The 14273-nt window shown below is 37.4% G+C and overlaps 2 protein-coding genes and 1 non-coding gene across 3 annotated transcripts; 1 reads left to right on the top strand and 2 right to left on the bottom strand.

Moving 5' to 3' along the window:
- Positions 1 to 4328: 4328 nt before the first annotated feature.
- LOC147863934 (U4/U6.U5 small nuclear ribonucleoprotein) lies at positions 4329 to 7392 on the top strand. The gene is made up of 2 exons (XM_087319577.1): positions 4329 to 5106; positions 7158 to 7392. Exon 1 carries the CDS (start codon positions 4391 to 4393, stop codon positions 5081 to 5083), a length of 693 nt encoding a protein of 230 aa, XP_087175703.1. The 5' UTR covers positions 4329 to 4390; the 3' UTR covers positions 5084 to 5106; positions 7158 to 7392.
- A 1072-nt stretch (positions 7393 to 8464) lies between these two features.
- LOC147863933 (stress-response A/B barrel domain-containing protein HS1-like) lies at positions 8465 to 9279 on the bottom strand. The gene is made up of 2 exons (XM_087319171.1): positions 9094 to 9279; positions 8465 to 8753 (listed from the first exon to the last, which is right to left on the bottom strand). The coding sequence occupies exons 1-2, from the start codon at positions 9222 to 9224 to the stop codon at positions 8561 to 8563; spliced, it is 324 nt and encodes a 107-aa protein (XP_087175297.1). The 5' UTR covers positions 9225 to 9279; the 3' UTR covers positions 8465 to 8560.
- A 1712-nt stretch (positions 9280 to 10991) lies between these two features.
- Positions 10992 to 11225, bottom strand: LOC147863932 (small nucleolar RNA U3). The gene has a single exon (XR_015529888.1). It is a non-coding gene; the product is annotated as a small nucleolar RNA U3 (small nucleolar RNA).
- Positions 11226 to 14273: the final 3048 nt, after the last annotated feature.

Below are 14273 nucleotides of genomic sequence, written 5' to 3'. Positions count from 1 at the left end.
GAGACATATGCACGGTTCGATTCGATTTATCAATTCATCGGAAGGAAGACCGGTAATAAGACCAAATGGGGAACCCCAGGCATTGTGGTGATGAGCTAATAATGGGAGGATGGATACACATGCATGTAAGTGCAATGATTCCAAAAGAAAATGTACATGACTTTTACCTTGACGTGATTTACTACATATGTACATATGGCCTAACACATATTCATGCAACATAAGCAAATAAATTTTTATAATTTTTTTTGAGAAGTGGCTAGCGAGGTGACACGTGATTTTCTTGCCATGCTATCTTCAAACGGTTGTGTGTCTCGAAACACCAAAAGAAATCCATTAGATCCATGCTAATTAGTGATGAGTTTCTTATAGACATGGCCAATGAATGTGTGCCTCATCTCTCTTGTCTTCTCAAGCTCAACACGGTAGTTACAAATAACAATCGGCAACGGTTTGGTTTGAACCCAACCGAACTGCGAAACCACCGCCGAACACTTTCAATAGTTCGGTTTGGAGGTGAACGGTTTGGTTCGGTTTGGTTCGGTTTTAACCGTTTGAAACCGCAATTTAAACAATTTAACGGGTTGATGGTTTTATTTATTTATTTATAATTTTTATAATTTTGTTTTTTAAAACAACCTTTTCATTTTTAAGCCTAATTCTCACATTTTAGGAAAAAACTTTAAATTTTTAAATAATGAAAATTGTAAAATTTTGAATTTTGAACTTTGACCTAAGTTGGAAACCGAAACCGAACCACGGGTTTAGCAGTTTAATGGTTTGGATTTTAATTCGGTTAAAACGGTTTCGTGGTTCAGTTCAGTTTGATTTAGGTTTTAAATTTTTTAAATGGTTAGGTTTGGACACTCTCAAATTGAACCGTTGCCGATTGTTAGTTACAAATGCAACTCTTCAATTGGGTTGCAACCTTTTATGCTAGTTTTTGTTTTGTGTTCGTGTGTTTTAGAGACGTGTTAAATCAAGAGAGCTTAGGAGTAAACTTTCGAAGGATGTACTAGCAAGTGATGATGATGATGATGATAAAAAGGCTTGGTCATAATTGTTCATGATGATTCAGATCAATCAATCTCTAATTTCTAAAATGTGTTGGTATTCAAAACTCTAATGTGTACATATGTATCAATGTATTTAAACATATGTATGTATTTCCACAACTTATCTTTTGTTCACAGGGTTGTGGCTCTATAATTGCGTGGCAGCATATCAAACCCAATGTGAGGTACCCAAGACATTAACAATCAACAACGGTTTGGTTCAAACCGAACCGAACCGCAAAATTGTGGCTTAACGGTTTAAATGGTTCGGTTCAGTTCAAGTTCAGGTTTTAAAATGGTTTGGTCCGGTTCATGTTCAGGTTTTTTTAAACGGTTCGGTTTAGTTTCAACAGTTAGAAACCGTGATTTAACGATGTCGTGAAGATTTTCGGCAATGGTGTGAAAATCACATAAAACATACGAAATCGAGTATGAATCATAATAGTGAAAATACTATTTTAAATAAGTTTAATATCTTAGTACAAAAAGATGGAGGTCTTCAGGAGCTTTCGAATGCACTTTACTACATAAGAAATGAACATCTAAATCTTAAGTTATGAGGGTAGGAAGTTTGCAAAGGAAAAGATAAAGATAAAACTGTGACAGATCCCACATAGACAGGACAAATAAGGATCTTACCATATATAAAGTAGAGCAAAAGCTATTATCTTTATGTTTATGTGTGGAGCATAGAGAGTTAAAGGTGACTTGAACTAAGCTAATTGGATGGGTGGGTTTGGCCTAACTACTTGTAAATGTTTTTGGCCAACCAAAACCGGCGGCAACCGGTGATCAGAAAGCGACTCAAGATGCAGACTCGGCCGGACCAAACAAATACAAATCGGACGGATCGGTTGATCGCGATGCATGGTGTCTTAAAGATATTTGGTCCAAAAGCCTAATAATATTTTGTACATAAAAGAAAAAGATATAAGCAAGACTCAAACTTAACACCTCCAAGATAAGAAGCAATAGACTTACCATTAAGCCAAACCATTTCTTTAGGGATTATATTTTTATCATTGTAGCTTTACCTGTAAATTCTCATGTGTGAGAGCTTAAATGATGGCATGGCAAGCATGCATTGCGTGCATGTCTTGCACCCTCTCATGCACCATATGCATGGGGGCATCTATAAAAGAGTGGAGGAATCAAGCAAAAAGGGGATTTTTATCAAGCAAGCTTTGTACTTTATATCAAAATTAATACTAAGAAGAAAATTTGTTATCTAAGCGATGTTTTAATCAAGAAATTAAAAGTAAGAAATTCGTTATCCAATTGATGTATCGATCTTGTTCTTCAAATCTAAAGTCAAGAGTTCAATCTTAATCTCTCTCTCAATCTAAAACAAATGTTCTATCTTATCTCAATCTCTCTCTTTCAATCTATCTTAATTCCTTTCTCGCTAAAGCTTGTGCAAAATTCGAGTCCTTCCGGTCCAGAACCCCGCCGGTTCCGCCTCATGATCCGCGCGTAGTGACGGATCTTCACGACAACGATTTTTTTTTTTTAATTTAAAAAAAAATCATTTAAAAACAATCTTTTCATTTTCAAGCCTTATTCTCACATTTTAGGAAAATCTTTAAATTTTTGAAATTTTAAAATAATGAAATTTTTTTAATTTGAATTTAGACCTAACTTGAAAACCAAAACCGAACCACCAAACTGCGGTTTTAATGGTTTAATGGTTTGATAAAATTTTAACAGTTCGGCTTAACAGGTTTGTAGTTCGGTTCGGTTTAGGTTTCAAAACATTTAAACGGTTCGGTTTTGACCCTCTCAAACTGAATCGAACCATTGCCAATTGTTACAAGACATAAGAAACTCTAGTTTCACTTTGTATAGGGCATTCATTATTGGTCTAGAGGTTGGAATTGGTGATCCATTTAGAACAACATGGTTGCTTGTAGGGATCAAGTAAATGAAATGGCCAATAATGTCAACATATTGAATGAGAGAGGATGGGCAAATGAATGAATGAGAGGATAGATAAAAAGATGAGCATATGCGAGGATGGGCGAATTTGATTGTGAGGATGTAGATGGGAGGGATAATGTGATCACAACTAGATGTGTAATTGGATCAAGACACTTCAACACAACCCAAAAAGTCAAGATGAGAGAGGAGATGAGTGCATGGGATACAAAAGATTAGACAGAACAATGGCAAGACAATTAACATGTTGTGGTTAGTATTGACTAACCATCTTTGTGATCAAATGTGAATGTTAATGCTCATTGGATGGGTATTGTTCTTAGATAATGTGGCCTAGCTTTCTTTGGGGAACAATATGTGATGTGGTCAACCTCAATTAAAATACAAGGGTACCTTAATATACATTCTTCTTGTTGAATCACTTGAAAATATTCCCTATCAATGAACAAGGAAAACATTTTCAATTCTTCCATTACTTCTACGACAATCCCTCGTTTTGAATTAACATAAAAGCATGTGTTGCAATATAGTTTTCACGTATTAGGACGTCTCCACAAACGTAATTGAACCCAAATCCCAATGAATATCAATGTGTAATACATTACACAACAAATAAGATCTACGAAGATCCCTCGTTTTGATTAACATAAAACCTTGTGTTGCAATATAGTTTCCACGTATTAGGATGTCTCCACAAATGTAATTGAACCCAAATCCCAATGAATAGCAACGTGTAATACATACATTACACGAAACACAACAAATAAGATCTACACATGCAAGTAGGTGCACTAGGGCAAAATGGTTGGGAGATTAACATATGTCATATTGTCTCTCATGTACACATGGCCACTCGACCTTCAGTCAACACACGTGTCTCATTCCCACTCATGTGGACATGGTCACACTGGCTTTCCATACCTAAGTCGATACATGACATATTCCCTTTTGTATGCAGTGGGGCATAAGAGACCTCAAAAACATCACGCTGCAAACAAACTCCGTAACCCGGCGAATCGCAGAGGTGAAAGGACTCCCCAGGAAGTCAAGGAAATAACCTGGATATAGGGGCAACGGCAACAGAAACATGGACGAGGCCTTAAACCTATACAGGAAAGAAAAGTGTGTTTCACGGATGTATGTCAATGATCATGGCACAAACGCAAGAAGAATACGTGTGCGAACACGGCGGGAGGAATACGGGCGTGACAAAGAAGCAAGGGAGCCAAGTCTCTCGGATTGATGATGATGTCCATTGTCCATTGTCCACGCCCATCACAAAAAAATCGATTGGTTTTAGTTATATTTTGCGAGAGAAAAAAAAGACGGAAGTCTCTTTCTCTCTGTCTCTCTGTCTCTCTGTGTGTTGTCAGGGGAGGGAGCTCCAGCCCTAAGTAGCCATGGAAAGAGGGGAGAAAGAACGCAGTCGAGACAGAGACAGAGATCGTGACCGTGATCGTGATCGTGAAAGAGAAAGACACAAAGGAAAAGACCGAGATCGAGACCGAGACAGGGACAGGGACAGGGACAAACCTAGAGACAGAGACAGAGACAGAGAAAGAGAAAGAGAAAGATCGAGAGATAGAGATAGAGATAGAGATAGAGACAGAGAAAGATCCAGAGATAGAGACAGGGATAGGGACAGGGACAGGGACAGGGACAGGGACAGAGATAGGGACAGAGAAAGATCCAGAGATAGAGACAGGGAAAGATCCAGAGATAGAGATAGGGAAAAGGAGTATTCCAAATCGAGCCGAAGAACTCGATCCCGATCAAGGTCCCCGTCTATAAAAGGTATCAAAGATACTAAAAAGTCTACCATTGATGGAGAATTTCTCACAGACAAAGACGAGGAGAGGAAAAGTCTTCTTAAAACAGAAGAGGGAAGTAATGACGGTAATAATGTTGAAGATGAAGAAGAAACTATGATGAAAAAGCTTGGGATGCCATCAGGGTTTAGTAGTACAAAAGGATGTTTTGTTCCTGATGCTAACCAATCAGCGGTGAAATTCAATTCGAAACGACAACCTAGGCAATACATGAACCGTCGTGGTGGATTTAACCGACCTCTTCCTGCTGAATTAAGTCGATAATGATCATGTCCAGGTGACCTAATGTAAGTGCTTCTATGTGCCTCCTCTCTCACTCTCCTTTTTCACTTATTAGTTTTTTTTAAAATGTTAGTATTAATGCTTTTATTTTATCTTTTACTTGTTTTGCTGGTTATGAGGATTGCAAACCTACATTTTTACATGTGTCGCCTCGTTTTTGTGAGCTCTTTGACAATTTGACCCTAAGTCCACGTGTTTTTATCTAGTTTATTGAGGATATGCATCTATTAATATAAAGATTTTCATCACTTGATTCAATGTAACTGTGCAGTTTAAGCGAGTTCTTCTCCCCAAACAAAGACATTTTTTGGCACATTGATTTTATATAATAGTTCAAAGGCATCTTATGATGAGTCCTATAGCTTACTACCATTAGCAGGCCCTTATTCTATATGTAGACATAGTCCCATGTATAGCATGAGGCGGTATCACTCCTCATCCAGAGAAGCCAAAGATCACAATATGGTTAAAATTGTGCTGATAATGCTTTTGAGTTTGGACGTAGGGCCTGGGCAAGGGCTCAAGATACATTCTGTGCTTCAAACTATGGTAGATGTTCTCATTCTAGATGACATTGACTACATGCTTTGAAGGTCTTTGTCTTGTACAATCAAGTAGAGTTCTGCAATGTCAAATTGTAGGAGTGCAGAGGGCTGTGGTAAAAGATAAGTACACCTTATGTTTTGGGGTAAATAATATGCACTGTACTAAGATTTGCGGCAGTCCACTTGATTGATGGACCCTCATAGCTAAATCCCAATGCCATTAAAATACAAGACTTTAGAGATTATATTGTGTCAGTGCAAGATGTGATATCCAACTCATCGATTTACACTAATGTGCATATATTGTAGCGGTAAATATGCTTGCTGTTATATACATGCTCCATAGTTCCCTGCGCATCATTTTTTTAAAATATTGCTTACCTGCTCAATGAACTTGTTTGTCCTTAATGTGCCTTGTGCATGGTTCCCTGAGCATCCTTTTGTTTGTCCCTAATGTGCCTTGTGCGCTCACTGAACTTGTTGTTTGCCTTGTGCTGCAACCTCTTTAGCTCTGATCCTCAACCTGTTTCTTTGTCTTCTCCATACTACATATTATGTCATGGAGGATCAGCCGGTTTAGGGAAGTTAATTGGTTCCCCTTCACTAATGTTTCACAACATAGTGTTTGATTGGATTGAACCCCATTGGATTGGTGATTAAATGACAACCTTTGTTAGTTGCAATGCGGTTGAAGTTTTGCCTCTCTTGGTTTCTTTAGTTGTTTTTTACCGTGTTTGACACTGTTAATGTCATTCTCATTCTCATTATCTCTTTAATGTATGCTAGTTGTTTTGCATTCGGAGGGGAAGTACTAGAGTACTGGCATTTTAGGAGTCTACTCCCAAGCATGTGGTGTGGTAAATGAACCATGGCTATGTCTTGTCAAATCCCTCATGAGGCTTGTTTGGTAGGGTTGCCCAGTTGCACGTAATTTATTCTTGTTTTGTCCCAAGGCTGTTTCCTTTTATCCGAGGCTATGTCTATCATTAGCCGGAGATGTTGCTTTGTTTATTATCCTGTCAGACTTTTCCTGCTACCACGGATTTTGGATTTGTGTTGATGTTCTGGATATTACGAGTTTTCAGCTAATTGTTCATTCTTTGGCAAAAGCTATCACATGGGTATGCATTTATCACTTGCTTATTGCCCAGTGACTAACCATATATAGTCATAATCAGCTATTCCTTGGTACACTACTTCTTGATGGATATTAAGAAGCATTTAATCAGCTATTTGCTGAATTTTCTAACTCCGAAGTCCTGCTAAAGACATGATGATTAGCACTGTCTTGATATTATTAGAAGACTCATCATCATTTTGAGTGAAATCTCTCCTGTTTGATTGGAGGCCTCATTAAGAGAGGCAACTGCAAGAAGAAAAGACACAATGGTCCCAAAACTTGTTTAAAACTGCCCCCAAAACTTTTATTCCACATTTTTGCTATTCTGTGGATTGGATTCAAAGTCAAGGAAATTATTTAGGCTCAAAAGTTATTTTGCATACTTTTACAGGCAATGAAGCATGCTGGTTCAGTCAATCGGGTTTTTTGACCATTTTCTTTTGGTGAAACAAAGCATGGGTTCCTAATCAGAAAGGTCTGTATGCATGGGACAAATGGGAAGTCAGCTTTTTCATGAACTTATTATATGATGCCATTTAACAATATGCTTTGAAAGAAGGAAAAAGTGCCATATTTGAAACGGCATTTTTGATTGATTATCTTTAATTTCCAGGCATATTTTCTGATCATGCGAAAGTATATTTGTTTACGAAATTCTCACAGCAAAACTAAATGTTGAAAAAACAATGTACCACTAGTTTGATGTGTTGTAATGCTTATAAATAGTAGCAAAAATTAAATGTACCACTAGTAATCTTATATTTTGGTATATGTATGTTTCTTTAGGATAGGCTTGTAGATTTGTATTTGCTTTTAAATAGTAGTAAAATCAACTTCATTCACAAAGTTTTTTGCCAATTCTGTGAATCAAACACAGAATTGGATATTTGACACAGCTTGAGTTTGAATCTGAATTTTTAGTCATTATTATTGAGACCTACAATGGAAGGGGAATATGCTCACATATGTACACTTAAACTATCCATTGTAGAGGTATTTGTTGTAATCTGAATTTAAAGGCATTACTATTGAAAGCAAAAGTAAAAGGTAAATACAACCATGTATGTAAACATAAAAGCCATCAATTTGACTACTATAATACTTGAGTTTTTATGTGCAAACTTGAATTTGAGTAGGAATTATATGAGCTATTATTGTTGAAACATTTGTTAAGAACTTAATTGTTATTGTATCTTGCCATCTTCAAAAGCTATGTAGAAATAATTGTTGAAATAGTTGTAACCATATGTACCATTGACCCGCCTATCCATCATGAACATTAAGTGTGATTTGATTCAGTAACATGTTTTCCAAACAAAGTAACATGTGTTTGGTTTGGGCTCTTCAACATAAACTATCTAGAAATGAAAATCAGGTTCTCTAGAAGGGTTAGTAATGATTTCAGTATGGATTACTTAGTAGGAGTTTCGTCCATAAGTCTTGCAAATTCAAGTCAAATATGTGGCACTGACACAACTCTTCTGAGCTGAAATCATAACAATTAAGAGATTGATATAATCCAATGTCCTTTCAAGTGAGTGCAAAAGAATAGTTAAGAGTAAGACTCAATACCATTTAAAAGAGTTTTGCACCAAAATTTAGATGGAAAGACTGCATAAGAGTCCAAATTTATTACATAACCCAGGTGTGATGGGTGATGCACTCTTGGTTCATCCACAGCTTACTGAGGACATACCATTTAAATGAGTTTTGCACCAAATTTTAGATGAAAAGACTGCATAAGAATGAAAATTTATTACATAACCCAGGTGCGATGGGTGATGCACCCTTGGTTCATCCACAGCTTACCGAGGAGGGTTTGTAATCAACGACAACAACATTATCCAATGAGCGTAGAAGCTTCGCTGCATATTCCTCATGTGCGGGATGGATAAGATAGCCATCACGGCCTTCTGATGATTCGAAGGTCAAAACAAATACATGGGTAAATCCTTGATGTAGATTCTCCACACTTACATCAGTCCCCCTACAAAAGTGCCAACGTTTTGAAAACGATAAAAGAAAAAATGTAAATGATATATTATACATACATACATGGCATCCACCACTCAATCCATTCATACTACATACAACATCTATACATAAATCCATCCACACACACAATGTCCACCTTTTCATGAATCTAACATAATTCACTGCATGATAGATGCATGCATACATATATCACATCCACTTTCCAGGCCTAACATAATTCACTGGATCAGAGAGAGGGATACATGCAAAACATGCACCATGGTATCCATCTTGACAGATCTGACATGTTTACCATAGTGGAGGTGAGAGAGAGAAAGAGAGAGGAGTCTTACCATTCAAAAGCCTTGATGTGTGGGATGAGCGATGGAAGAGCTTGATAGCCTTGAATAAGTTCATCCTTTTCCGCTTCACTCACACTATCCTTGAACTTCAGCAACAGAACATGCTTCACGGTCTGTGCCATGAGGAAAACAGAGACAGTGGACTAGATCTGAGATGAAAGAGTGAAAAGCAAAAGCTGCATTCAAATGCCTCTTCCCTATATATATCTCTCTCTCTCAAACTTGTCCCTCAGCTTTTCTTTATTTTCTGGAATGCCCCCAAGTTTTCTTTATTTCGGTCGTATGCCCCTCATTCTTTCCTCACACCAACCTTTGGGGCCCGTCCATTTTCGTCGAGTTCCTTATATTCATAGCAAAGATAATCATGTTTGTCACGTAGCGACATTCTATGGGACCCCATGAGATATGATGCTTTGTGCAGTGAATGGATGTACGGACGCAGTTGGGTGGAAATGAAATATAAGCACGTGATCTGTATATGTAGCAAATATCGTGCATTGATTGCGCTTACGATTCTGAATAACTAAGAGGTACCTTGAATGGATGAATTGTTGGGTCACCTCCCATTTTTTCCAAGATTGATCTCCATTTAGAATAGCATCATGCCATCAAGTATGAGATATTCCATACAGAACATTGGTACCAAGAATGAGGTAGTGTTATATGTGTTATGATTTCATCCCAGGTAAAAATGGAAGATCCCATTATCAAAGTTGCTAGTCCCATACAAGTGGTATGTGCACTCCTGCATTGCAAATTGAGTAGCACAATAACAAACATTTCGGCAAAGATTACTAAACTAGGTGTTCCTCGCACTCCAAGAAGCATAGTAGAATAACCACACTCGTCATTGAATGGTGATAGATTTAGTTGAACACTAGAGAGGTCTTCCCATAGGATGTTATTGATATATATCTAAGTTCAAGATCCTTGCCTATGCAAAGACTCTTTCTAGGATTTGGCCCCCACTTGTATTATTTTGATTATTTGTTGCTCTAATGGACCTTTCTAAGTTTTGGCCATTCTAAGCTATTAGTCGTGCCTTTTGGTCTCACTAATGCACTAGACTCAATCATGTGCTCTATGTTTAAACATATTGGTGATTGGTGTGTTTAAATTGTACATGGAGAAGGTTGTGGTCTTCATTTTACATTTTAGATGATATTCTAGTGAATAACTCCTCAAGAGAGACATGTTTATAGAGTATATGCAAATTGTATTTGATTTTCTTGGAGCTTGTACCTCTCCAAATGTGATGTTTTCATAGAAAAATTGTCTTTGGTGCATATTGTGTTGATTGATACCATCCACATAGATCCAATTATAATCGAATCAATTGCTGAGTAGTTTCTCCTAGGCATTTGGGATGGTTGCAAACATTTATTGGGCAAGGGGATATTATAGCGAGTTTGTTTGAGATTATATTAAGTTGATTCCCCTAAGTAGGTAGTTAAGGAATACAAGTCAGAGATTAGAAACAACATAGATTCGAGCGGAATAGGACTAAACTCTCTCAATTGCTCAGTTACCAATGTAGACCATGATATACAAATTGTACTAGAAACATGGAAACAGATGCAAGTATTTTTTTTTGCAATAGGAAACATATAAATTCAAGATTGGCAGAACTACAATTATTTTTTGCAATAGGAAACATATAAATTCAAGGAAACATATAAATTCAAGGAAACATATAAATTCAAGATTGGCAGAACTACAATTATTTTTTGCAATAGGAAACATATAAATTCAAGATTGGCAGAACTACACTGTGTGAGCAAAGAGCTATTATTCACTATGTTATGCATTTGTTTGGTTTCATTGGTTGTGGAAGGGAAGAAGAAGAAGAAGAAGAAGAGAAAAAAAAAACGAACAAAAAAGGGATTGATTACTCGTCAGATCGCTCATCGGCCTTCACTGCAGATGGGAATTATGCACGCTGCAGGACGGTCATCAATAGCCACTCCAGACTTGATTAGGGTTTGGAGTGGCTGTGTTATTATTCGCGCTCTGGCAGATGAGCACATACTTCATCTTCCGAGTAGTGCAGACATTGTCTGAGCAGAGCATTGCTCACACAAGAGGTACGAACTATAGAACAGATCCTGTTCAAGTATAGTCGTAGCAGAATGGCCTTCCTCGGAGCCTATATAATAGCTTTATTTTGATGTAAACCTTCCCATGTGGGACGCATGACTAAACCCAATGATGGCCGCTTGAAGATCAAGTCGAATCAAATGAATGGTGTATGTGGAAATCGGAAACTTGAACGGAACCTCTTTGGCCCTAAATGGTTCGGTTTGGCTTGAGCATTGCCAAACCGAGCTCAAGCCAATTAAGGACACTCAAATTTGAACCGAACCGCTAAACCACCACCAAATTGTATAAAAACCAGTTTACTAGCTCGGTTTAGGCTTGACCCGAGTCATTGCCGACTCCTAAGTGTATGTGTGTGTTGTGGTCGAGGTGGAGGAAACCTTCAAACATACATCCATTGACTAGCTCTTTCTTGCACATTAGGCTAAATAGGTCTACGTGTGTGAAGGTTTTCTTGGCAATAACTCTCTAAACAAACACACACACACACACACACACACACACATCCCATCGTACTTGGTCTTCAAGTTGCCATGGTTGGGTTTAGCCATGCATTCCACATGTAAATGTAGCAGATATAGATGATATATAATCGAGAAGGAACACATTACTATCACGCCGATGCTTGAACATGATATGCTCTATAGTTTGAACTTTGTACATCTTGGTGTAAGAGTATCCTCACTCAGACAATGGTTGCACTACTTGGATGACAAAGTGCTCACTCATCTGCCACAAACCGAAAGTTCCTTTCTCACAAGAGGGAAGTGATTGTTGATGAACATCCTGCAGTGTGCATAATTCCCACGTGCGTTGAACACTAATGAGAGATTTAGCAAGTTGTTTGTTACTCTTTTCTTCCCTACTCTCTATCATCTGCCTTGACCCAAATCCTACTCTAGCCATCCCATCTAATGGGGTTAATGATTTTAACCTTAGTTGTATCTTACTATGAGCTTCTTAAAATTATTGTGAACTATTGTAAGGTTTCATTAAATTATACATGTATTTGGAACGAGTTTATGGGTTAAGATCGTCACGAAATTGCAAGTTTGAGTATTGGATCACCGAGTGTCGACCTATGTGTGAAAACATGTAAATTCACAAGAGGCTCCATTATTCTCCGAGCACTCGGCAATTCTTTGTGCAAATCATCTAGGGAATTTTGAGGAAATCACGATGGATTTTTTGGATCACCATTGGAAGTCTTTGAGGAAAAGTTACGAGTGTGAGAAGTTTATGAACAAGAGTGTTGAACCCATGAAACGGAGTTCTGAAAAACTAGGTGAAGTTCTTCTTTTATAGGCATTAGCACGTGATTTGTGAGAGGGTCAAATAAGTTTACATGGAAACATTGCCCTCGAATAGAGAATTGGGCACACAATAACATGTGTGAACGCCTGAGCTCGATGGGGCACATAATCATTCAACTTCTAGCATTAACATCCTTGTGAATGCTTGAGTTCCACTCACGAAGGTGACCACTTGAACTCTCAACTTTGAAATTCCAATCCTCAAATTTACATGGGTTTCACGGATGTGTGAACACTCAATCTCGAGGAGAGAAGAGGTGGTGGCAACCTTCAAGCCAATCATTCACCAGTGAGTCTTTGAGGTTGCAACCCTTATGCTTGAGGGCTTGCTCTCTAATCTTGAAGGTGTAGAGCCTTCGAGCATCAACTTGACCTCAACCTTCAAGCATCCCCACTCCTCGAGCACTCAACCCTCAAGCATTGGTTCACCCCTCCTCCAATTCTCAAAGAGGCTAAGCCTCAAGGTTTGGTTGATCACCCAACCCTCAAGTATTCACACTTGACTCAATTCCAAGCCTCGAGTCCAACATAAGGCCCTCAAATGTTCAAACCTCGAGTTGAGGCTTGGCCCCATGCTTTATCACTTTACACATAATTCTAAATATAAACCTACACTTTTATATACCCATAGACTTTAAAAAAATCACATACACAATTAAAACACAAAGGACATTCACATATCCACACTTACACACACGCATAAATATAAAAAGACACATTCACACACTTATCCTCCATATATTGATATACATGTATGCATACTCACACATAAAGCAACACATACAAATTTACATAAAAACACACTACACGATCCCAATATATATATACATATATAATGTGCTAAGGTATCTATTTTGTTACATGTTGCACGTTTTCTATTTTGGTATTTTATGTGTATGTTATGTTATGTTCATGTACATGTTTTGATGTTGCTTCTAGTTTGGCCTACTTGTGCCCACTAACATGATGTATTCATGCCCTACATATTCAAGATCAAGAACTTGCTTTATTGGTACCTTGCATATTTATCCCCTTCACAAGCATTTGTATGTGTATTTGTCTTTGTGTCTATAGGTACATGCTTTAGTATGTGCTTTGTTACATGCTCTACAACATGCTCTAGTATGTGCTCTATTTTGGTCTTTGTACGTGTTATGTTATGTTCTATTCTTGTACATGTTGTGATGTTGTTTCTAGTTTGTCGTGGTTGTGCCCATTATGAACTGAAACATCACAACATATTCGTGATTGAGAACTTGCTCTACTAGTACCCTGCATATTTGAGGCTTGCGCAAGAATATGTGTGTCTATGTGTATTTTCGTCTATTGGTACGGGTGAGTATAAATGCTAGTGCAAGTGCTTACAATGAATGTGTACTTATGTAAAAATGTTTGTATAAAGATGATTTACATGTTGCTATGTGTATTTGTATACACACAGACATGTGTGATATCAATATACGAATGTCTTAGGTTTACATGCGTAAGTGTTTGTATTCGTATTTATATATTTATGTGTGGGTCTAAGTATGTATATGGTTTAGGAGGTTATGTATATTTGTATGTATATATGGATGAGTATTTATATTTATGTATAAGGATAAGTGTGTTTTTATATCTTTATGTATTACGAATATGTTGGTCTTTATGTGAGTCATGTATTTTTATGTTTGTATCTATGTTGGAAAGAGAGTTGTAATTCCTTTTTTCAAGTATTTTGGAAGTCTATTTAGAAGACGATCAATACTCAACAAAACGACA

The sequence above is a fragment of the Azolla caroliniana genome, unplaced genomic scaffold (assembly GCF_043228905.1).
Source record: "Azolla caroliniana isolate FFs.n. ecotype wild unplaced genomic scaffold, voAzoCaro1.0.p SCAF_5, whole genome shotgun sequence".
NCBI classification, from domain to species: domain Eukaryota; kingdom Viridiplantae; phylum Streptophyta; class Polypodiopsida; order Salviniales; family Salviniaceae; genus Azolla; species Azolla caroliniana.
The sequence above is the reverse complement of the archived record's forward strand: the minus strand, read 5'-3'. Positions and strand labels throughout refer to the sequence as shown.